Source organism: Loxodonta africana, chromosome 20 (genome assembly GCF_030014295.1).
Source record: "Loxodonta africana isolate mLoxAfr1 chromosome 20, mLoxAfr1.hap2, whole genome shotgun sequence".
NCBI classification, from domain to species: domain Eukaryota; kingdom Metazoa; phylum Chordata; class Mammalia; order Proboscidea; family Elephantidae; genus Loxodonta; species Loxodonta africana.
This window is the reverse complement of record NC_087361.1, coordinates 17,300,488-17,327,327: the sequence shown is the minus strand read 5'-3', so window position 1 is coordinate 17,327,327 and position 26,840 is coordinate 17,300,488. Positions and strand designations below refer to the sequence as shown.

Genomic DNA, 26,840 nt, shown 5'->3' with positions numbered 1-26,840 from the left:
AGTGGATGTATTTAAGGGGAGGCCATTATTCAGCCTATTACAGCTCTGATATGGTTTAACATACCACAACTTTATTCTCAAATATACAAGAGAGACAGAAACTAGAAAGAACACAAATAAAACATCAACTCTGCTGTATGTAGTTCTTACATATCTATTTCAAACTCCTAACCAAGCTTAAAGCATGTGACAAAGTAGATAACAATATATATTACCATTAAACTCTGATTACAGGGAAAATCACATCAAAAGAAGAGAATACAAGGTAGATATTTTTAGGATGTATTATGATATCTAAAGCACAAAACACTTAATAATGTTATCTTCTTGAAAACAAGATATAGATCAGAAATATTTTTAACTGTGCCCTTAGGTTTCAAAAAGCCTCAATTCTTGTGATAGAAATTAAGCAATTTTAAAATTTCACATGTAAAGTTATGGTATTGATTATACTGTCTCATTCCTAGATATGCACTGAAAGAACACAATTACATTCTCCTGTTAAGCAATTGCACCCATTGCAAACAGAAGGGAAAAAAGATAAAAATTATACAGTCTTGAAAACCTGTTCTGATTTCTACTTTCTGATGGATATTATTTCTGTATTAAATCATTGTTCTTTGTTTACACTTCGTTGTGTTGTTTGTTGCATCTCCTTTAAGCCATAACATTAACTCTTTCTAAAAGAGGCATTGGGGGATAAACAAAAGGATAAGTAAAGGAGACATTGAAAAGAAAAAAAGGAAGAAAGAAGAGAGGAAAAAAGGAGAAAAAAACAAGGAAGAGAGAGAGAAGGAAAAGAGAGGAAAGGAAAGATAGGGATAAATAAGGAACAGGGAAAAAGTTAATAATATTTATGCCAAAGCTCAGAACTAGGACCTGAGTTAAAAGGAAAAACCAAACCAAACCCACTGTCACAGAGTCAATTCTGACTCATAGCAACCCTGTAGGTCAGAGTAGAACTTCTCTATAGTGGTTCCAAGGAGCAGCTGGTGAGTTTGAACTGCCAACCTTTTGGTTAGCAGCCAAGCCTTAACCACAGCAAGTTCTTAACAATTAGAAATTTTCAAAATGGAATCCATAGCTTTGCAACATAGTGTACTTTTTAGTGCAACTGCTGAAGCAAGAACTGGAAAATCAGCTATTAGGGATGTAGAGAGGTATTCTATATTACTGGGGAAAAAATGTAATAAATGACTTAAACGGTCTATTCTAAGATTGTAGTATTTAATATTTACCATTAAGATTTTCATTGTCAAAAACAACGAATGGGAGAGTATGCGTTCTCTCTCTGTCTCTGTGTCCCTCTTTTTCACACATGTTGTTGTTGTTAGGTGCCATCGAGTCAGTTTGGACTCATAGCGAACCTATTTACCACAGAACGAAGCACTGCCCCATCCTGCTCCATGCTCACAGTCGATGTTATGCTTGAGCCCATTGTTGCAGCCACTGTGTCAATCCATCTCATTGAGGGCCTCCCTCTTTTCTGCTAACCTTGTACTTTATCAAGCATGATGTCCTTCTCCAGGGACTGATCCTTCCTGACAACATGTCCAAAGTATATATGATGCAGTCTCACGATCCTTGCTTCAAAGGAGCACTCTGGTTGTACTTCTCCCAAGACAGATTTGTTTGTTCTTTTGGCAGTTCGTGGTATATTCAATCTTCTCTGCCAACACCACAATTCAAAGGCATCAGTTCTTCAGTCTTCCTTATCAATTGTCCAGCTTTCACATGCATAAGATGCCATTGAAAATACCATGGCTTGGGTCAGGTGCACCTTAGTCTTCAAGGTTACGTCTCTGCTTTTCAACACTTTAAAGAGGTCTTTTGCAGCTGATTTGCCCAATACAATGCATCTTTTGATTTCTTGACTGCTGCTTCCCCAGGTGTTGGTTGTGAATCATGTAAAATGAAATCCTTGACAATTTCAATCTTTTCTCCTTTTATCATGATGTTCCTTATTGGTGCTGTTGTGAGGATTTTTGTCTTCTTTATGTTGAGACGTAATCTATACTGAAGCATGTGGTCTTTGTTCTTCATCAATAAATGCTGCAAGTCCTTTTCACTTTTAGCAACGTTGTGTCATCTGCATAACTCAGGTTGTTAGTGAGTCTTGCCACAACCCTGATGCTGTGTTCTTCTTCAGGTAGTCCAGCTTCTCGGATTATTTGCTCAGCATACAGATTGAATAGGTGTAGTGAAAGGATACAACCATGACACACACATTTTCTGACTGTAAAACCACACAGTATTCCCTTGTTCTGTCCAAACAACTGCCTCTTGATCTATGTGCAGGGTCCTCATGAGCACAATTATGTGTTCTGAAATTCCCATTCTCTGCAATGTTATCCATAATTTATTATGATCCACTCAGTCAAATGCCTTTGCGTAGTCAATAAAACACAGGTAAACATCCTTCTGGTATTCTCTGCATTCAGCCAGGATGAATTTGACATCAGCAATGATATCCCTGGTTCCATGTCCTCTTCTAAATCTGGCTTGAATTTCTAGCAGTTCCCTGTTGGTATACTGCTGCAACCACTTTTGAGTGATCTTTAGCAAAATTTTGCTTGCATGTGATATTAATGATATTGTTTGATAATTTCAGCTTTGGTTTGGATCACCTTTCTTGGAAATAGTCATAAATATGGATCTCTTCCAGTCGGTTGGCCAGGTAGCTGTCTTCCAAATTTCTTGGCGTAGACGAGTGATCACCTCCAGTACTGCATCTGTTTGTTGAAACATCTTGGTTGATACTCCATCAGTTCCTGGAGCCTGTTTTTCACTGATGCCTTCGCTGCAGCTTGGACTTCTTCCTTTAGTAGCATCAGTTTCTGATCATATGCTACCTCTTCAAATTATTGACTCTGTGTATTCCTTCCATCTTCTTTTGATGCGTTCCGTGTTCTTTAATATTTTCCTCATAGAATCCTTCTATACTGCAACTCAAGGCTTGAATAGTTTCTTCAGTTATTTCAGCTTGAGAAATACCGAGAATGTTCTTCCCTTTTGGTTTTCTAACTCCAGCTCTTTGCACATGTGATTATAATATTTTGTCTTCTCAGGCCGCCCTTTGAAATCCTCTGTTCAGTTCTTTTACTTCATCATTTTCACACATACACATATGTAAACACACACACCAATATGTGAATCTTAATGTGCTTCATATGTTCAGTTGTTGCTGGTAGGTGCCATCTCGTTGGTTGCAACATATAGCAACCCTATGTACAGCAGAAGGAAACACTGCCCTGTCCTGCAGCATCCTCACAATTCTTGCTATGTTTACAGCCAATGTGTCAATCCATCTCAATAAGGGTCTTCTCTTTTTAATCGACCCTCTGTTTTACCAAGCATGATGTCCTACTGCAGGGACTGGTCCCACCTGATAACACGTCCAAAGTATGTGAGAGTAATTCTTGCCATCCTCCATTCTAAGGAGCATTCTGGCTGTACTTCTTCCAAGACAGGTTTGTTTGTTCTTCTGGCAGTCCGTGATACATTCAATATTCTTTGCCATCATTTTAATTCAAAGGCATCAGTTCTTCTTCCCTCTTTCTTATTCATTGTCCAGCTTTTGCATGCACATAATGTGATTGAAAATACCATAGCTTAGGTGAGGCACACTTTAGTCCTCAAAGTGACAACTTTGCTGTTTAACATTTTAAAGAGGTCTTTTGCAGCATATGTGCCCAATGCAATACGATATTTTATTTCTTGACTGCCGCTTCCATGGGCTTTGATTGTGGATCCAAGTAAAATGAAATCCTTGACAACTTTAATCTTTTCAGCACTAATCACAAGTTGCTTATTGGTCCAGTTGTGAGGATTTTTGTTTTCTTTATGTTAAAGTGTAATCCATACTGAAGCCTGTGGTCTTTGATCTTCATCAGTAAGCGCTTCAAGTTCTCTTCATTTTCAGCAAGCAATGTTGTGTCAACTGCATAACGCAGGTTGTTAATGAGTCTTCCTCCAACCCTGATGCTACATTCATCTTCATGTAGTCCAACTTCCTGGGTTATTTGCTCAGCATACAGATTGAATGTATGTTGAAATGATACAATCCTGATGCACACTTTCCTGATTTTAAGCCGTGCAGTATCCCCTTGTTCTCTTCGAAAGCCTGCCTCCTGAACGTGCAGGTTCTGCGTGAGCATAATGAAGTGTTCTGGAACTCCATCATTCACAATGTTATCCATATTTTATTATGATCCACACAATCAAATGCCTTTCCATAGTCAATAAAACACAGATAAATATCTTTCCGTTATTGTCTGCCTTCAGCTAAGATCCATCTGATGTCAGCAATGATATCCTTATTCCACATCCTCTTCTGAATTTGGCTTGAATTTCTGGCAGTTCCCCGTTGATGTAGTGCTGCAACTGATTTTGAAATATCTTCAGCAAAATTTTACTTCTGCGTGATATTAACGATATTGTGCAATGATTTTTGCATTCCTTTGGATTGCCTTTCTTTGGAATGGAGATAGAACGATCTATTCTATTCAGTTGGCCAGACACCTGCCTTCCAAATTTCATGACACAGAAGAGTGAGCAGTTCCAGTGTTGCATCCATTTGTTGAAACATCTCAATTGGTATTCCATCAATTCCTGGAGCCTTTGAAGAAGTCTCGCTTTCATTCATTCCTGATCATATGTTACCTCCTAAAATGGGTGAACATCAACCAATTCTTTTTGTTACAATGACTCTCTGTATTCCTTCCATCTTATTTTGATGCTTCCTGTGTCATTCAATGTTTTGCCCATAGAATCCTTCAATATTGCAAGTTGAGTCTTGAATTTTTTCTTCAGTTCTTTCAGTTTGAAAAAAGCAAAGAGTGTTCCTCCCTTTTGGTTTCCTAACTCCAGGTCTTTGCATACTTCATTATACTACTTTATTTTGTCTTCTTATGCAACCCTTTGAAATCTTATGTTCAGCCCTTTTATTTCATCATTTCTTCAGTTCACTTTAGCTACTTCCAGTTCAAGAGCAAATTTTAGACAGATGAATGGATAAACAAGCATACACAATGGAATACTAAGCAATGATAAAGAACCGTAATGAATCTTTGAAACATATCACAATGTAGATGAATCTGGAGGGCATTATGCTGAGTGAGATAAATCAATCACAAAAAGACAATTACTGTATGAGACCACTGTTATAAAAACTCATAAAAAAGGTTTACACACAGAAGGAAAAAAAAAATAATCTTTGATGGTTACAAGGGAGAGAAGGCGTGGGGAGGGAAAAACACTAAGAAATAATAGGTAAGTGGTAACTTTAGTGAAGTGTAAGACAGTACAGAGTACTGGGAAAGTCAGTGCAACTTGACCAAGGCAAAGTCATAGAAGCTTCATAGACACATCCAAACTCCTTGAGGGATCAAATTACTGGGCTGAGGGATGAGGACCATGGTCTCGGGGGACATCTAGCTCAATTGGCATAACATGATTTATAAGGAAAAAGTTCTACATTCTACTTTGATGAATAGTGTAGGGGGTCTTAAAAGCTTGTGAGTGGCCATCTAAGACACTCCACTGGCCCCACCAAATCTGGAGCAAGGAAGAATGAAGAAAACTAAAGACACAAGGGAAAGATTAGTTCAAAGGACTAATGGACCGCAACTAACACAGTCTCTACCAGACTGAGCCTGGCACAACTAGATGGTGTCTGGCTACCACCACCAACTGCTCTGGGAGGGATCACAATAGAGGGTTGGAGAAAAAATGTAGAACAAAATTCTAACTAAAAAAAAAAAAAAAAAAAGACCAAGCTTACTGGTCTGACTAAGACTGGAGAAATCCTGAGAGTATGGCCCCCAGACACCCTTTTAAGTCAGTACTGAAGTCACTGCTGAGGTTGACCCTTCAGCCAAAGATTAGACAGGCCCATAAAACAAACAATAATGCATGTAGCACAACCATGTATATAAGACTAAACAGGAAAACCAGTCCAGGAGCAATGACTAGATGGCAGGAGGGAACAGGAAACCTGGATGAATGGAAATGGGGAACCCAGGTTGAGAAGGGGAGAGTGTTGACAGGTTGCAGGGTTAGCAACCAATGTCACAAAAAAAAAAAAATGTATACTAATTTTTTTTTTGTAAACCTTCATCTAAAGACAATTTTCAAAAAAAGAAGAAATTCTGAGAGGAAAAAAATAAAACTGTAAAAAAAAAATCTATATGACACCAAATGGGCACTAATTACTCTAAAGCAAAATGAGAAGGCTGGATGGCAGTGTGATTAAGTTAATGGGAATGGAACTAGGGTGTAAATAATGAGAAAATTGACACAAACTGAAGAATGTAGCCAATGTCACTGAACATTATGTATAGAAATTGTTGAATGGGAGCCTGTTCTTCTGTGTATACTTCCATTAAAAATACAATTAAATATTAAACAATAATTTTAAAGAAAGCAAATTTTAGAGTCTCTTCTGACATACATTTTGTTCTTTCTTTCTTCCCTGTCTTTTTAATGACCTCTTACTGTCTTCATGTATGATGTCCTTGATGTCATTCCATAAGTCATCTGATCTTCCATCATTAATGTTCAAAGTATCAAATCTATTCTTGATATGATCTCTAAACTCAAGTGAGATAATATTCTCAAGTTTATACTTTGGCTCTCATGGATATATTTTACTCTTCATCAACTTCACCTTGAACTTGCATTTGAGCAATTGATGGTCTGTTCCACAGTCAGCCCCTGGCCTTATTCTGACTGCTGATGATACTGAGTTTCTCCGTTGTCTCTGTTCACAGATGAAGTCAGCTTGATTCCTATGTATTCCACATGTATGGCTTCTTTGTATGTTGTTGAAAAAAGGTATTTTCAATGAATAGATCCTTGGTCTTGCAAAATCTATCATGCCATCTCTGGCGTTTCTATCACCAAGACCATATTTTCCAACTTCTGATCCTTCTTTTTTTCCAACATTAACATTCCAGTCACACACACACAAAAAAAAACATATCCATTGCCATCAAGTTGATTCCGACTCATAGCGACCCTATAGGACAGAGGAGAGCTGCCCCATAGAGTTTCCAAGGAGTGCCTGGTAGATTTGAACTGCTGAATTTTTGGTTAGCAGCCATAGCTCTTAACCACTTAGCCACTAGGGTTTCCATTCCAATCACCAGATTTATAAATGCATCTTGATTACATGTTTGATCAATTTCAGACTGCAAAAGTTGATAAAATCTTCGATTTCTTCATCTTTGGCATTAATGGTTGGTGCATAAATTTGAATAGTAGTCATATTAACTGGTCTTGTAGGTATATGAATATTATAGTGATGTACTTCAAGATAGATCCTAAATGTTCTTTTTGATGATGAATGTCATGCCATTCCTCTTCAATTTTCATTCCTGGCATAGTAGACCATATGATTGACTGATTCAAAATTGCCAATACAGTGCATTTCAGCTCACTCACTAATGCCTGGGATATTGATCTTCAAGTGTTCCATTTTATTTTTGACAACTTCCAATTTTTCTAGGTTCATACTTTGTACATTCCATGTTCTGATTATAAATGGATGTTTGAAGCTATTTATTCTCATTTTGAGTTGTGTCACTTCAGCAAATAAAGTACTTGAAAGCTTTACTCCATCCACGTCATTAAGGTCAACTCTATGAGTAGGAATCTACTAGATGGCAATGGGCTTGATTTTTTTTTGTTTCAGCTACTTTGAGGAGAAAGCTTTTCTTCAGTAGTGCCCTCCCACCTGAGAGGCTCATCTTCTGGTACTGTATCAATGTTCCACTGCTATTCGTAAGGTTTTCACTGGCCCATTATTTTAGAAGTAGATCGCCAGGTCCTTCTTCCTAGTCTGTCTTGGTCTGGAAGCTCTGCTGAAACCTGTTCACCATGGGTGGCCTTGCTGGTATTTGAAATACTGGGCATATCTTCCAGCATCACAGCAACATGCGAGCCACCACAGTATGACAAACTGACAGACGAGTGTTGGAGTATGCTCAGTAGGTGGCTGAAAACTAGCCATATCTGATTAAAAAAAAAATAAAACCCGTTGCCATTGAGTCGATTCTGACCCATAGCAACCCTATAGGATAGAGTAGAATTGGACTATAGGGTTTCCAAAGAGCAGCTGGTGGATTTGAACTGCCAACTTTTTGGTTAGCAGCCTGAGCTCTTAGTCACTGCATCACTAGGACTCCAGCAATATTTGATAGAGCTTTAGAAAAATATTTAAACTCATGACCCATATCATAAATCTTGATTATATTCTCAAAATAGAGCAGATTTGTAATAATCCACAGTGTGATTTTGAATAGCAATGTAAAAAAAGACAGAAAAATAACAAATTCAAAGACAATAAGGATGCTTGTGATTTTTTCATATTTCTTTGCATCAAGTTTTGAACGTAGATTTTAATTTTTAGCACATTACATTAAAATGAATTTTTAAGAACTGCAGCAAAATATTAGTTTTCTACTTGTTTCTTGACATTTTGAATTATTATAAAAATTCACCTTCGCATCTCATCATTAAACAACTGCTCCACTTCTTTTTCAGCTTCCTCATCTTTCAGTGGGGAAAACCTCCATTCCGTATATTCATGAGAATGAATGATAAAATATGCATATCATGTAGTCAATACTTAATAAAAGTTAAATAAATCTTAATTAGGAGAAAAATAATTAACTAGAATAATTTAGTATTTCTTCAGGTATGTCCACATAAGCAGAAGAAAATAATGCTCATCTAATGGTAAAGAAGATCTCTTTTGTTAATTTCCCAACATTTTTTCTTCAATTTTTGTTATATAAACCCACCACTGTTGAGTCAATTTTGACTCATAGTGACCCTATAGGACAGAGGAGAACTGCCCCATATGGTTTCCAAGGAGTGCCGGTGGATTCGAACTGCCGACCTTTTGGCTAGTAGCTGTAGCTTTTAACCATAGCATTTAGTAAACTATTTGGGATTCGGAAAATATAATAATCAGAAAAGTTCATATTAAAGCTATTTTCAAGAATGTGATAATCTATTCAACAATCATTTATTGTGAAGGTCAAAGCTAAGATTTAGAAGGCTTAAGAAAAGATGTATACCAAAAATTCAATTTTACTGAAAAGTATCCAAAAAAATACAAACCCATTGCCGTCGAATCAATTCCAACTCATGGTGACCATATGGGGCAGAGTAGAACTGCCTCACAGGGTTTCCAAGGCTGTAAATCTTTACAGGAGACTGCCACATCTTTTTCCCACAGAGCAGCTGGTGGGTTCCAGCTGTTCCAGCTGCTGACCTTTCAGTTAGCAACAGAGCACCTTCACCACTGCACCACCAGGGTTCCTCTGAAAACTGTACTGAATACAGAGTTCTTAGTCTGGAAATATTGCTTGAGTCTTGAAGTTTTTCAGTCAGCCTCTGTTCTGACAAAGCCCAGAAGATATTATTTTACTGCCTATTTCTTTCTTTCTCTGACTTCTAGAATCAAAATTAAAAATCAACAGTTGTCCTTCTGTGTTCGAAATCTTGTGAGGGGAAAAAAATGTAAATATTTATACTATATTTTCTGTTTTATATTCATTGGTACTATAATGTCACAATATGTCACATTCAGAATTTATATAAACTTGGGTTATTAAGAAAATAAATACATTAAATATATTCAGTACAAATGCTTGACATTTCATATATTGAAGCCTCATTTTAAAATGAAATTCTACATCGTTTTGAGCTTCTGTGAAAATAGAAAATGAACTAATTGTGGTACATATTGGCCAGTTTTTTTTTTTCCCACATCCTCGAATTGAGCTCATCAATTGTTTAAAATGTATGCCTTTGTATATTATATTAATGCAGCTCTTTTCGAAGTAATATGCTAATATACTAGTATATGCTAATATAGTTCCAAATTACATGAAGCAATTTTTCCATAAAATAATTTAATAAATTTAAAAAATTGTGTATAAAATGTAAGGGTTCTAATGGCACAACACTGAGAACATCAACACCCAGTATTAGAGACATGACTTAGTAAAGTAGCAACGAAATCAAGTATTTCAGCTGTCAGAGTCATCATTACAGAGACTGTATCAAACTATGGAACAGGGCTTTGTATGTACTGTTAAAATAGATAAACTGTTTCAAATTATGTATATTGTAGACTGCGTAAAATACGTATATTCACATAGGAAAAGGATGAGCAAGAGTGAAGAGGTTTTAGGGTTTGCCAGAGTTCTTGGTCCCTGAAGTCCCTCTGTAAGTGAAGAACCTGACATAGTTAGGGAATGGGTTTTCTTATCTCTCTTTTACAGATGAAGCAAGAGAGGACCCCTACAATTTAAGTGATGTACCTGTATAATTAATTAACCACTGGAGACCTGAAAATAGAAAAGATAATGCATATGTTTTACTCAATAGTCGTTCTAATATGCTGCTGCCATAATTGGGTTCTTATAAGTTTTGCAAGGATTATATTGTTGGCCTTGAGTGCAAAATAATTATGAGGCAAAATGTAAACACTCATAATATTGCTTTATGACACTGTAGATTTTACTGAAAATTTACCATAAGATTATGTGAATAAAAGCATTTCCAGAAATTCTAATAAAGTGATATGCCTAAATCAACTTCTAATTTGTATAGTTCACTTTAAAGTTATAATTTCTCCATAAAGCACCATTTAATACATTATTGCAATATAATTCAAGAACATTAATGTAGTTTCCAGCAGGGATAAATTTATTAATGGTAGATTATTAATACAGAATATGATTAAATTTAAATAGTGAATTATCTGAACACTTGTTCTTATTTACCACATCCATTTGTATTTTAGATCATAGCACAAACCCTTGTATTTTTTGGCAATTCCTATAACTATCCTTCATTTTTTAAGACTGTGTTTTAATCCAACAATAATACTTTCATTTAACAGCCAGTTTAAAATACAATTTTTAAAATACCTATTTTCTTAGAAACTGAACGTGTTCTCACAAATTTAAGAAAGTACTTTGTCCTTAAGATAAAAAAGCAACATTTAGAAATAAAATACCAGACTCTTAATTCTTGAGTCTTTCTTAGAAATTTAAACTATATTCACCTTAATCACACAGAATCTATTTTTTTCTAATCTTGTTCTCAGCTGGGTTTGGTATATTGATACAAATTTGTAAAAATGAATTAGAAAGACATCCTGAGTTTATAATATTTCTGATTTAAATTTACTAGTATGGGATTTTTACTTAACTTCATTGATCTGTATCTCTCCCCCCCACCACCACACACAATCGTTGTTCTGAGTAACACCAACATAATTATTCATTTGCTTTATCCCTTGATATATACACTACACTCTCAGAATTACAATACCAATACTACCACCACCCTTATGATTACTAAAACCAAAAAAAAAAAAAAAAAACCCATTGCCTTCCAGTCGATTCCGACTCATAGTGATCCTATAGGACAGAGTAGAACTGCCCCATACGGTTTCCAAGGAGCACCTGGTGGATTTGAACCTCTGACCTTTTGGTTAGCAGCCATAGCTCTTAACCACTATGCTACCAGGATTTCCATGATTACTAAAAGCAGTTTAATAATTTTTTTTTTTTTTTTTTTTTTTGCTGTTTTTAATCCTTAGACTATATCCCATTGGGATGTATGTTAAATTACTGTGTTTTAAGTTCCTTTTCATGTCTATATTTGATTCAACACACAGGCTTCTTTGTTTTATTTCCCTTTTTTTTTTTTTTTTGGAAATTGTGCTTTTAATGTTAGTATTGTTTCCTAATTATTTAAAATATGTGCAGGAATCCAAAGTAAATCTACAAAGCAAGGTATAAATGAAGAAGTCTCGCTTTCATCCCTGCCCTGTCCGTTCTATTACATCACATCCCCTACGGGTAACCATCGTTATTATTTTTTATTCTTAGTTTATTCTTGCATTGTTTTTATACATTTTTCCTCTATGCTTTCTTCGCTTAGAAATATATCCTGAAATAATTCCTTTGCAATATTTACAGATAGCCATAATTCCTTTTTACAGCATCATAATTTTCTAGTAGAAATAACATGGTTTTTTCAACCAGTCCCTAATCAGTAGACATTTGACTTGTTTTCAGTCTTCACAAATAAATCTCAGTGAATAGGCTTGTAAATGTGTCACTTTGTACGTATGCAGTGTATTTGTGGTATACTCCAAAAAGCTAAAATATAAAAGAATATTTAATTTTGTCCCAAATGGCCGAATTTCCCTTGATAAGAGTTGCACCATTTTGCATTCCCACCAACAATGTATTACAGAGTTTTTCTCTAACGCCTAGCCAACGATGCATGTTGTCAGATGTCTGAATTTTTCTTTTCCCAATCTGATAAGTGAGAAATGATATCTCAGTGTAGTTTGTTCTTGTTATGAGTGAATTTTAGCATTATGTCAAACACTACTGTATTAAAAATTAGAATACTTAATGAAAATTATTTTGTGAAAGAGTCAAAGAAAATAATCTATGATATATACATTCTAGGTAGATACTGGAAGTTTGACACAAGGTTACCTTAGGTTAAGACTGGATTGTTAAAATAATATTACGTAGGAAAATAAGACGTGATTCTGAAAAGAAACTTCAGAAGTTAAATATGTAAATTTTATTCAGATGTCACAGAAATCATGTAAAAGGAATCATCCTCACAGTGGTCAGCAATAGTTTACTATAGTTAAGAAGTTTCTGTAACAGCTTTTCTTACTGAAGAGAAAGAAAACCTGTAGATCTTGTAATTGAAGAGTTTTTTTTTTTTTTCCTGCAATAGATTTAAACTTGATAAAATACAGGAGTCAAGTTGATTATACCTCATGTCATAGCTGTAAAGCAAAGCTGGTTTAAAGAAAAAAAATGCCCTCCTCCGACACAAATAGCCCTTACTGTCATATCTGGGTATTTCCAATGTTCCCTCATACTGTTTCTGAATATATTTTGATACTTAATTTGAATTGAATAGAGTACATCCTAAGACATCAATGATCAGGGTCCTCTTCAACAAGAATTGTTTTCCTTGGAAGAGAAAATATTAAAGAAAAGATTGTAAATAATTATTCCTGCCAATTAATTCTTAGTTGTTTTCTTTCCTTTCAGCACCTTCCCTGATAGGTATGGTAAGGAAGGACTGGGCATCCCAAAATAGCATTGCCCTATCATGGCAAGCACCTGCTTTTTCCAATGGAGCCATTCTGGACTACGAGATCAAGTACTATGAGAAAGTAGGTCTTATTTGGAGCTTCCTGAAATATTACATATGTATATATATTTGTTTATGTATATGTTGAGCATGCTGTTATTTTACTTCAAAATCTCTTCTTCTTTGGCTTAATCTCATACCTACTCTTTCTTTGAATCCTTTCTAATTTACCATTGTGCTATAATTTCTTAATTAATTTGTCTTATGTCAGATTAAAGTAGAAGATTCAAGGTGTTTTCCTCTATCATGACCTACTTCTAGGTATTATTTTAGGTATCACGATATAGTAAGAAGTATTAGCCCCTTCAATTTACACTTTGATTGCCATAACGTTGTCCCTGTAATTTACTTGAGAAGAATTGTAAAATGAAATTACTATGAACCGAAGCACCGTTGAGTAGCCTGTATCTTTTGCCAGTAAGTTTAGAGTTACAGTCTACTATAATTTGGAAAGAATGATTTCAGGGGTAAATGGAATGAATTAATAAATACTAAAAATTTATTTAAATTCGTGTCAGCTATTTTATACACAGCTAGAAAGATAAATGTGTTCAATAAATCAACTCAATCTTAATTTCCATTTTTATCAGTTTAAATTACTCTTATTTATTATATTTTTATGGCTTATATACATCCTTAGATTTATTGTATCCACACTCTTCTTTTATGCCCCCTCCCCAAATTCCTCACCTTCATGATAGTCTTATATAGACGTCACAACATACCACCCAGTCAATTATGATAATGTGTCTCCTTCTGCTAATATTAATTCTGGAATATTGACAAAGGGAGCATTAATGTTTCTGAGGAAATATGGGGCAAAAAGAGAAATAGAATCCTACTTTTTCTTCTATTCTACTACTTCTGAGCAAGTGTAAGTTTGATAAAGGGAGAGGTAGCTAAGTAAGGCATCTTGGTGGCACAGTGCTTAAGCACTCAGCTGCTAACCGAAGGGTCAGCAGTCTGAACCCACCAGCCACTCTGTGGGAGAAAGATGTGGCTGTCTACTTCCATGAAGATTACCAACTTGGAAACTCTATGGGGCAGCTCTACTTTCTCATATAAGGTTGCTATGAGTTGGAATTAACTTGATGAGGATAGGAACCCAGTAGCACGGCTGTACCCATTTTTTGCACTCTAATAAGTACAACATTGTGTAGTCAATAAAGACTTTCATTGCCATTAACTGACATGGATAAAGTCATAGTCTAAAGAAGAAGTATAAATTGGATTACAGATTCCGCCCATTGGCCACACCAGCACGCGCTCAGAAATCCTGTTTTGGCTACCTTTTCAAATGGTATAACCTGTGGCCTGCTGTCACAAGGAATTACACATTTTCTGCTTAGTAGTTTAGATAGGTCTTCATGGATTCAAAAATTCTGATTATTTTAAAAGAAATTCACTCATATATACAAGCATCCTTGGAAAATACTCCGAGCAGCTTATTCAGAATCAGAATATCTCTCTGTGTTTTATAAGCGTGTTTCATACACAGAAAATCAGTGTCCCATTTCCTATTTATTTTTACTCCCCATGTTTGAGGTTGGAAATAACTTACAATATTTTCAAGTCAGTACAAATCATACAAATTCAGTAAAAAGAATTACATTCATAAAAATCAAAACTTTGGAAATAAATGACATTCTGAAGGATAGTAATTGGTAGAGTATCCATGTTTACTTTTAGATTTGAGACATTTAGCTTTATTACACTAAGTTTTATTTTAACAATGGAATAGATGATGTTATGAAAGGGTTTATCTTGTAAGATAATGGCGGTGTTCCAATGCTAATAGGTTAAACATGGCCCTAGAAGCCAAGGATTCCTAATTCATGCTCTGACTGTATCATTATGTTTGTGGCCAGAAAAAAATCAATTAATCTCTCTATGTCTCAGACTTCACATTTACAAAGTGGAAATAAAGATATCTATGCTTCTGGCGAGTTGCGAAGATTAATTACAAACAGATCTAAAGATGAAAAGCACTAAATCAGTATTAAGCATCATTTAAGCAAGCCATAAAGAAATATTTGGCATATAATATAGTACAATACAGAATCAGAAAACGATAGCATGAGAATTAAGTACAAACTAAACAAAAATAATTAACTTTTTATACATAAAAACATAGGCAACCAATAAAAGATGCTAAACCAAAAACAAAACCCACTGCTGTAAAGTCAATTCCAACTCATAGTGACCCTATAGAACAGAGTAGAACTGCCCCCATAGAGTTGATGGCAACAGGTTTGGGATTTTTTTGATAATATGTATGTGTGTGTGTGTGTGTGTGTGTGTGTGTGTGAGTCTTCGGGGCAGTAATGGGAAGGAACTATATTGCTTTGTTGGTTATTCTCTATTCAGTTAATTATACTACCCATTCCTTACTACTCTTTTTACATACACTAAATTGTCTTTCATTTTTATTTAACCAAATGAATACTGCTCAAATATGAAAAATCGCTTTTAAAAAATGAGGAAACTCAAATACATTACAAATTTTTTTCTATTTTTCTATTTTCTTACTAGTATGAAACAAAGAATTCAGCCATTATCTTGGGAAAAAAAGCCTTGGAATTTCCTAAGTTTAATCAAGGTGTCTTTATTACCTGAAACTGCCTGGCAACACTTGAAAATCTGTGCAAATGAGTTGTCCAAGCCACAAAGATCTTCCGGTCAGCTAACCTCAGGAAGTGAGGGGGCATAATTTAATCAACCAGGTATCTTCAATGATTTAATCAACCATGACTATACAGTGAGGCCCCAATCATGACTACTCAGTGAAGCTAATAAGTCCATCCCATTGCCATTGAGTCGATTCCGACTCATAGCGACCTTATAGGACAGAATTGAGGCTTTCAAAATGGATGTTCCCTCGGGCTTCCTGGTTGGTAGGAACATCTGATCTCAGGAGGACCATGTGTCTCTAGGAATATGAAAGCCTCTTGCTGGAAACCCTCTCAGATCTTGCCCTATGCATCTCTTTGTTTGTATCTTTTCTCATGGTAAGAAATCAAATCAGTAACTGTAAGTATAGATACTCTCCATGAATTCCACATGTCATTCCAGTGAACTACTGATCTCAATGGGGCATTGAGAGCCAGCAGGGGCTTGCATCTGCCTAGTCGGCAGTCTGAAGATTGATTATGTTCTTTTAACTTGTTTGCTCTGACCTACCCTGTGTGGCTAGGGATGAGACAGTGAAAGAACTAGCTGGTCTGAAGTGAAGGGAGTCATGTGAACTCCCTAGCTTGTAGCTGGCACTTACTAGTCTAGTCCTAGGTGATTAGGGATGAGATACAGAAGGGGCCAATTGGTCTGAAGTGGAGGGAGGGAGTCCTGTGGACTCTTGATCTTGCGGTTGGTTCCCACCGATATACCCCTGTGACAAGGATGGAGAAGTGGGAAGGTGAGGACTGGATCTATTTCCAGGTTAGCAATGAATGTGGGATTTGCCCACTGAGCCCCTTGCTTAGTGCAACTAGCAAAGTTTTTCTCCAAAAACCAGGTCTACTCTTAGAATGAGGGAACTAAGACAATATCTTCTTTACTCCAAACCCCTCTGTCTCCACCTTCACATGTTGTGAACTCTCTTGTGGTGACAAAGTAGGACCTACCCCTTGAAGAGCCCCTTGAGATATCATATCCTTTCCTTATTTCTTTCCCTTCTCTCCTTACTCTTTTACTTCCCTTGTTAATTTTTCTTCTCTTTCCCTTCCCTCTCCCTCCCTCTTTCACCCTCTCCTCTATTTTTTCACTCTTTTCCTTTTTTTTTTCCTGCTCAAGGCACTTTTTCTTCTGGATTCTTTGCTTTTTCATTATACTTATCAAAATCAGTCTTAAATAGAAGTATATATATGTGTCACTTTGAGAACTAAGGTGTACCTAATCCAAGCCATGGTATTTTCAATTATCTCATATGCATGCAAAAACTGGACAATGAATAAGGAAGACCAAAGAAGAATGAATACCTTTGAATTATGGTGTTGACAAATAATACTGAACATACCACGTACTGCCAGAAGACCAAACAAATCTGTCTTGGAAGAAGTACAGCCAGAATGCTTCTTAGAAGCAAGGATAGTGAGACCTCATTTCACGTAATTTGGATATGTTATCTGGAGGACCCAGTGCCTGGAGAACGACATCATGCTCATAAAGTAGAGGGTCAGTGAAAGAGAGGAAGACCCTCAATGAGATGGATTCACACAGTGGCTGCAACAATGGGCTCAAACATAGCAGCAATTTTGAGGATGGCACAGGACTGGGCACTGTTTTGTTCTGTTGTACATAGGGGCACTATGAGTTGGAACTGGCTTGACAGCATTTAACAACAACAGTGTATGCATCTAACTCCTTCACTAAATTGTGAGCCTCTAAAGAAAAAGGGTCATTTCTTATTGATCTTTGTCATAGAAACTCCAGTCAACGCCTAACACAGATGTTTGCTTTTTGTAAAAGCCTAAGTGTACAGAGAAACACCAGAAATTAGCATAACAGAAACTATTTATGGTGAGTAGATGTAATTCTAATGGGGTAGCATCAAACAAAAAGTATCAGGAAGGTGCTGCAAAGAGAGAATAGGAGTATAACAGCAGATTATATAGGCGAGGTCTGGGCAGGGTAGTGTCCTGAAGGTCATTGTAAATTCCTTTCATTTGGTTTCTCAGGAGATAGAATCAGAGCAGGTGCAGGGTTTCAGGGTTAGTCAGTTGTAAAAAACAGTCATTGAGGACGTGCCATCTACCAAAGAATATTTGGAAATTTAATCATTGAGGAATTTGCTTTAAGGGAGGGTTCTTGTTCCTGATCTCCAGTAGAGCTCCTTCAGCTAGCCCAGCACAGCCTATTTAGAGTTTAGGGTGTCTTCCACTTTCAAGAAAATATGAGCTGAATTAGTAGATTTCTCTCTGCATTCAGAATCCAGAAGGAAATTAGAAAAAGTTACCCAACCATTATTAGGGATTACCCCTACCAAATAAAAAGAAAGAAGGCAGGAAGAGAGGGAGGGAAGGAAGGCAAGCCCTGGACTTTTTTTTTTTTTTTACCTGTTCAAAAAAAGTCCCATTCACAGATGTCCATCAGCTGGATGTTCTCTTCATAACTAGAAATGCTTATAAGGGCAGGGATTTCATTTGTCCGCTTTTTATCCCCAGCACTCAGAAAGGTACATAGCTAATAACTAATAGGCAACAACTATTAAGTAATTATATGTCAGGTATTCTTTCAGTGTTTTGCCTACACTGAATATCTTAATCCTAATACCAACCCTTTGAGGTAAATACTCTTCCAATTTTACAGAAGGGGAAACTAAGGCATAAGGAGAGTAAGTACCTTCACCAAAACACACAGGCAGTAAGTGGTTGTTAACAGTAGCCATTTCACAGCATGGCAATTGGATATCTCAGAGAAGTCAGTGTTTTCTGCTGATGCTGATTTTCTGGGCTCCCTGAGGCCAAACACTTCATTGCTCTCCGATGCCCATTTTGCATCTGTAAAATGGCAGCAAGGAAACGTACCTGTCTCACCAGGGTGCTGAATAGCTCTCCTAATTACCAACTAGTCGCTCATTTTCCAAACATGAATTCCCCATAATAGTTCATTATTCTTACATCCAGTATTTAATGACACTATGACTAGTAAAATCTTTTCCTTAAAGTACTCTTATTAATTTTCACCACAGTCAGCAGTTTTTAGATTCTGTTCAAGAAAATTCTTCATGAGAAAGGAAGCATTTCCTACATCCTGATGACCAGTAATAATTTGTATAAAATACTGAATTAATTAAGTTCGCCTGTGTTTCCCCTAGTCCGCAGATTATAGGATAAGTTATGTATGGGCTTTAACTAAAAATATGTAATTTCATGACACTGAGAACAGTGTCTTGTTAAAAAGGTGAGATTTGTGGAAAACTTTTCATTATGGGAAATATTTTCACCACTCAGAAATGATTTAAAGTAGCTTCTCCTGAGAGAAAGTTGAATCCTTTGTGTCCTTTTTGAAGGCCACATACTTCTCAGTATCAAATTTGCATAATAAATCTTTATCCTCTCCCTTCTTATTCTATTTTATCAACATAGTTTTGTCCCAGATATTAGTTCAATAAATATTCCTCATTTTCTAAAGACATGTAATAAGTAAATACGCATTTTTATTTGGATAAAAATATATGAAGCGATTTTTGTAGCAATAATCAGTTGAAGAAAGAAAAAAACTTTGTCTTTCCTTATAAAATTGTCAGTATACATTCCCCATTTTCTTTTGTTGTATCTCTTCTACTTACTTGTTTGCAAAGAAAAGAAGAGCATTTTCTCTTCACCTCCAGGAATGCTACTCTTACGTCCATCCGTTATTTAGGTAAAGAAACACATATACTTCCTTTTCTGAGTGCCCCTTCCCCTATGGGCCATTTAACTCATACAATTCGTAGACCTAAATGTAAACCTGCATGGAAACCTAAATGTGGTTTCCATACAAAGAACTAAGAAGACTGTAATCTAGAATAGTGCACATGCATCACCTGGATAACACAGGGATTTGTCGAAATGCAGATTATGACTCAGTTGATGGGGCCCCTGGATAGAGAGATGAGATTTTGCATTTTTAGCAAGCTCCCAGGTGAAGCCAGTACTGCTGGTCCAGGGACCATAGTTTGAGGACCTCTCTAGAGGCACTGCTTCTATATTACCTCATGTTATTTGAGAAAATTTCCTCTAACTTGGTAAAGTTAGATACAAAAATAATAAAACTCCTCCGAAACATACTTCTGAATTTAAATATGGCTGTATCTTTATAACTGGGTAGGACCTCTGCAGGAACTACATGATTTGCATGATATTAAGACCAAAAATATTAACCTAAAGAAAAATACACTAAATAAAAGACCAAATCAGATTTTGATACAATTTAAGGTTTCTAATCGAATCAGCAAATTCCTGAGCTGGTAAAAAAAAGTTTCCGTATTCCTTTTTTTTTTCCCCCATAACTCTTACTTGTCGAAATGTCCACCACAGAGAAATTGGATATGAGCATTTGGTACTAATTAAAAAACATTAACCGAAAGAAAAGAGACAGCAAGGGGATTTACTGACACAAACAATCATAATGGAGATATCATGTGAAGTTGCCTTGTCAAGCAGCAATCACGCTCCCTGGGGAAGCCTGTCCTCAGGGGGCCTAGAGCAGAGCTTCTCATGTTGGCAAGCCAGGGACCCATGCCAGTACTACATGAACAGCAGCATCTGAATGGCTTGAACCTATCAAAATAGAAAGTAATAAGAAAGATGTTTTCATCACTGCATCTCTTCACACACATGAAAATTACATATGTCTATTAACTATAGGCAGTCCCCGGGTTAAAACGAGATCGCTTACTAAGTCTGGCTTTAAGTTTGTACGTAAGTTGGAACAGGTATACACTTTTTATTAAATGTCAGTTAGTCAAATGTTTGTCTTAGTATATAGTATATATTTTACCTTTCTATGTATATAATAAGACACTTAAGAAACACTTTATGAGCATCATAAAGTAGTGCGTGAGTTCCTTATTATGAACTACTGTATTTAACTTAAAACTTTAATACAATAGGCTTTCTGGCAGTTCATTCTTAAGTACAAATTGTCTGTAAATTGGACGTTCTTAACTCAGGGACTTGATATACTCTAGTTTTAAAGCATCTCCCATTTCAGAAGGGCTATCCACAAAAGGTTTGCACTTGACTATGTTAGTTTTTTTTTTACTAACATATAGCTTGGTGGTTTGAGCTCACCAGAGGCACTGAGGGAAAAAGGCCTTGTAACCTGTTTCCGTAAAGATTACAGCCAAGAAAACCCTGTGGAGCAGTTCTACTCTGTAACACATGGAATTGCCATGAGTTGGAATCGACTCAGCCGCCACAGGTTTTTGTACTATCTTCTGGTTTTTGTTTGAGGAAGGGATACATTTAAAATTGTAGGAGCTAGATTTAGTGTGTCAAAGATATGGTATATCCAAAAAAGAAAAAAAACAAAATCAGTAAAACTAAGCACTCTAAATATACTTCATTCAACACTTGGAATATACTTAAATTTATAGACTGAAATAAAGGTTATAAACATAATGAGTATCATAATTTTACTTTCTGGTTTCCAAGAACAATAAGACAATACCCACTGCTCAGAGAGCTTAGAATTCTTTCGGTGGTATGAAATCTCCAGAAGTTCAGTCATTGATGTTCTTGTATAAAACTAGGTAATGTGCACTAATTACATTTCTGCTAACTCACTATATTTCAGTCAGCTCTAAATTCCACCACATTATAATTCAATTTCACATTCTAAAGTCATATAACCAGTTGTTTCCATATTACTTATCACACATTTCTTCAATTGCCTGCTCACCACTTCCTTGAATTCCATGTCTTTATCTCTTTCGAATAAACTCAATTTTTTTCCAATTCTGAAATTCCATGATTGCAGAAACTTACAATTTTTTTGTGTCTTGTTTTGCTGCGGAAGATGACAGGAAATAATCAAATAGGAGTCATGAAGGAATGAGCTATTTTATGTTTTCAACAAAAATTTGAACTATGAAAAAATTACAAAGAGAAGTACAAAAATATAAGAATGAAAGCCTAATTCAATTCTGTTCGTAATCTGGAAATCTCCGTATTTTACAACTCAGTTTCACATTTCTAAGAATAAAAGAAAACTTATGGCTATTTTAAGATGATTAATAATTCACATAAATTTCTACGTCCCCTTACAGAATCCTTATTGTTTAGAAGGAGGGAAGCAATGCAGTGTAGCATATGACTTGAAGAGTAGACGTTAAAGAACCTGCAGTATTAAATTCTCAGAGGATCACAAGCATGCAGAAAAAATACTAGGAATTGTATTTGGCTAATAAAGTGTATTTGGGCTAATAGTTGGCAAGAACGAGCATAGCCTTGAAGTAGGCAAAATTAATATTTTTCAATTATATTTTCATTCCTTCAGAAAATTCCTTCCAGGGAGTTACCAGGACACAAATTCGAACTTCCTCTATTCTTCTGATCTAATTTGGTGATAACATACAAACAAAAACCCCACAGACACCAATTATTCAAACGTAGCATTACCTTGAATTCAATCTGCATTCAGTCAGGCTTCAAAGAACTATTCTTCCATTAATGGAAAATGTAAATATAATATTACTTTTGAAAGCCAAATATGCCAGGAAGACATCTAAATTTGTATCCTAAAATGATGAAAGAGGAGGCGGGGCCAAGATGGCTGACTAGGTAGATGCTGCCTCGGATCCCTCTTGCAACAAAGACTCGGAAAAACAAGTGAATCGATCACATACCTAACAATCTACGAACCCTGAACAACAAACACAGATTTAAAGAGTTGACCTGAATGACAGAGACGGAGAACGAACAAATACAGGGAAGCAGAGACTGTTTTCGGAGCCTGGAGCCAGCATCCCAGTTAGGTAACCTTGGCGCCGGGCTTAGGACTGGGCCCAGGAGAGCTGAACACAAAATCTTATGACCTCGCAAACAAGGGGCGCAGCCCTACCCCCCTGAACTGACCCCGGGAGGGGGCCCAGCCGGTCCACGCAGGCGGCGTGGTGACGTGGCTGGTGGGAGAAGTCCCCGGGAGGCATTGACTGGTTTTGGAGCCGGGAGTGCAACGTCCCAGCCAGGGTACCTTGGCACCGGGCTTTGGACTGAGTGCAGGGGAGCTGAACACGGCATCTACTCACGGCACAAACATGGGGCGCACCCCTACTCCCCTAAACTAACCCCAGGAGAGGGCCCAGCCAGTCCACAGAGGTGGTGCAGTGACGCAGCGATGCGGCTGGCGGGACGAGAAGTCCCCGGGAGGCAGTGACTAGTTTTGGAGCCGGGAGTGCAGTGTTCCAGCAGGGGAACCTTGATGCTGGGCTTTGGACTGGCAGCGGAGGATCTGACCGTGGCTTTAGCGGGCCAGACCCTCGGGGGCAATCTCCACACAGCCAGCACACATAGGCGACAGATAAAATAGTCATCCCAAGCAAGATAAGCAACTTTGGCTATGTTCCGGGGTGCTACTCTGTTTTTCTGAATCCCCCCCCTTCCCAGGTGGCTTCATCAACATTGGAATTTCCTGAGCCAGAGGGATAATGGCTCAGGCTCTGCGGCGGCTTTGCTCTTCCCTTTTGTTTTTGGTCTTTTCCTAACCCATTCTTCTGGCCTGAGAGAAGCAACCACAAAAAACCCAGTGACCAAAAGTCCTTCCCTAATTGGACTAAAAACACAGAGCCAGCTCCAGCCAAGCATATATGATCCAAATCTCAGGCTTTCATCCTTACAGGGAACAAGGTGGCGGTTATAATCCAAAGGCAGTTCTGATAGGGATCTGACTGCATTTTTTTTTTTTTTTAGCGGATTTACTGGAAAAACAGGTTTCCCAGGTCTGATACCTCTGCTTCTTCAACAGAGTCCTAACTGACCCACAACAGGGAACTGAGGGCTGAAGCTCCCCCCAGACCACCTAGCCTCTTGCCTTAGGTGTCTAAGGAGGGTGACACCTACCAATCAGTAGAGGTTCTTACATTGGAGGCCTAAGGTACAGCTGCAGTGCCCTCCCACCAAGGTGCTATAGGAATAGAGACACACCTACCTCACTGACACTTGGGGGAAGCCTGTCAGCATCCTGCCCCCCCTGGAGTGTGAACCCCAGCTGCTAATAGAATCTGGTGCACACAACTATCACCACTACTTCTTGAGGTGGATAGGTGTTAGGGTGCAGCACACACCTGATGACCCAAAATCAGATTCTACTCAAGAATAGTGAATAGACTCAGGCATATATATCTGGCAACAGCCCAAACCAGCTGGTAATAGGTCATAAGTAAGTCAAGGGCTACAACAAACAAGACAGCACAGTCTAGTAGCCCATCCATGTATATTGAAAGAAAACAAAACAAGATAAGACTCAGTGAGCAATTATAGAATAAACCACTACTATCGGAGACAGCAGTCGATATCAAACCACATAAAGAAGCAGACCATGACAGCTTCTACAACCCCCCAAACAAAAGAATCAAAATCTTTCCCAAATGAAGATACAATCCTGGAATTATCAGATACAGAATATAAAAAACTAATTTACAGAATGCTTCAAGACATCAGGGATGACCTCAGAAATGAAATAAGGCAAACCGCAGAAAAAGCCAAGGAACACACTGATAAAACTGTTGAAGAACTCAAAAGGATTATTCAAGAACATAGTGGAAAAATTAATAAGTTGCAAGAATCCATAGAGAGACAGCATGCAGAAATCCAAAAGATTAATAACAAAATTACAGAATTAGACAATGCAATAGGAAGTCAGAGGAGCAGACTCGAGCAATTAGAATGCAGACTGGGAAATCTGGAGGACCAGGGAATTAACACCAACATAGCTGAAAAAAATCAGATAAAAGAATTTTAAAAAATGAAGAAACCCTAAGAACCATGTGGGACTCTATCAAGAAGGATAACTTGCATGTGATTGGAGTCCCAGAACAGGGAGGGAGGACAGAAAACACAGAGAAAATAGTTGAAGAGCTGCTGACAGAAAACTTCCCTGACATCATGAAAGACGAAAGGATATCTATCCAAGATGCTCATCGAACTCCATTTAAGATTGATCCAAAAAGAAAAACACCAAGACATATTATCATCAAACTTGCCAAAACCAAAGATAAAGAGAAAATTTTAAAAGCAGCCAGGGAGAAAAGAAAGGTCACCTTCAAGGGAGAATCAATAAGAACAAGTTCAGACTACTCAGCAGAAACCATGCAGGCGAGAAGGCAATGCGATGACATATACAGAACACTGAAGGAGAAAAACTGCCAGCCAAGGATCATATATACAGCAAAACTCTCTCTGAAATATGAAGGCGAAATTAAGATATTTACAGATAAACACAAGCTTAGAGAATTTGCAAAAACCAAACCAAAGCTACAGGAAATACTAAAGGAAATTGTTTGGTCAGAAAACCAATAATATCACATACCAGCACAACCCAAGGTCACAAAATAGAACATCCTGATATCAACTCAAATAGGGAAATCACAAAAACAAATTAAGATTAATTAAAAAAAAAAAGCTCATAACAGGGAATCATTGAAGTCAATACGTAAAAGATCACAATGATCAAAAAGAGGGACTAAATACAGGTGGCATAGAACTGCCATATGGAGAGTGATACAAGGCGATATAGGACAATACAAGTTAGATTTTTACTTAGAAAAATAGGGTTAATATTAAGGTAACCACAAAGAGGTATAACAACTCCATAACTCAAGATAAAAGCCAAGAAAAACGTAACGACTCAACAAACATAAAGTCAAACACTATGAAAATGAGTATCTCACAATTTACTAAGAAAAACGTCTCAGCACAAAAAACTATGTGGAAAAATGAAATTGTCAACAACACATTTAAAAAGGCATCAAGATGACAACACTAAACACATTTATCTATAATTACGCTGAATGTAAATGGACTAAATGCACCAATAAAGAGACAGAGAGTCTCGGACTGGATAAAGAAACACGATCCGTCTATATGCTGCCTACAAGAGACACACCTTAGACTTAGAGACACAAACAAACTAAAACTCAAAGGATGGAAAAAAGTATATCAAGCAAACAATAAGCAAAAAAGAAGAGAAGTAGCAATATTAATTTCTGACAAAATAGACTTTAAACTTAAATCCACCACAAAGGATAAAGAAGGACACTACATAATGATAAAAGGGACAATTGATCAGGAAGATATAACCATATTAAATATTTATGCACGCAATGACAGGGCTGCAAGATACATAAATCAAATTTTAACAGAACTGAAAAGTGACATAGACACCTCCACAATTATAGTAAGAGCCTTCAACACACCACTTTCGGAGAAGGACAGGACATCCAGTAAGAAGCTCAATAGAGACACGGGAGACCTAATTACCAACCAACTTGACATCATCGACTTATACAGAACTCTCCACCCAAATGCTGCAAAGTATACTTTTTTTTCTAGCGCACATGGCACATTCTCTAGAATAGACCACATATTAGGTCATAAAACAAACCTTTGCAGAATCCAAAACATCGAAATATTACAAAGCATCTTCTCAGACCACAAGGCAATAAAATTAGAAATTAATAACAGAAAAACTAGGGAAAAGAAATCAAATACTTGGAAACTGAACAATACCCTCCTGAAAAAAGACTGTGTTATAGAAGACATCAAGGAGGGAATAAGGAAATTCATAGAATGCAACGAGAATGAAAATACTTCCTATCAAAACCTCTGGGACACAGCAAAAGCAGTGCTCAGAGGCCAATTTACATCGATAAATGCACACATACAAAAAGAAGAAAGAGCCAAAAGCAGAGAACTGTCCCGACAACTTGAACAAATAGAAAGTGAGCAACAAAAGAATCCATCAGGCACCAGAAGAAAACAAATAATAAAAATTAGAGCTGAACTGAATGAATTAGAGAACAGAAAAACAATTGAAAGAATTAACAAAGCCAAAAGCATGTTCTTTGAAAAAATTAACAAAATTGATAAACCATTGGCTAGACTGACTAAAGAAATACAGAAAGGAAACAAATAACCTGAATAAGA

At 36.8% G+C, this 26,840-nt stretch overlaps 1 protein-coding gene across 1 annotated transcript in view; it reads left to right on the top strand.

Annotated features, from left to right (window-relative positions):
- Positions 1-26,840, top strand: part of EPHA6 (EPH receptor A6) — a 1,103,076-nt gene that overhangs the window by 694,754 nt on the left and 381,482 nt on the right. Inside the window, 1 exon segment of the mRNA XM_003410340.3 lies at positions 13,113-13,237. Coding sequence (XP_003410388.1) covers positions 13,113-13,237 — 125 coding nt within the window.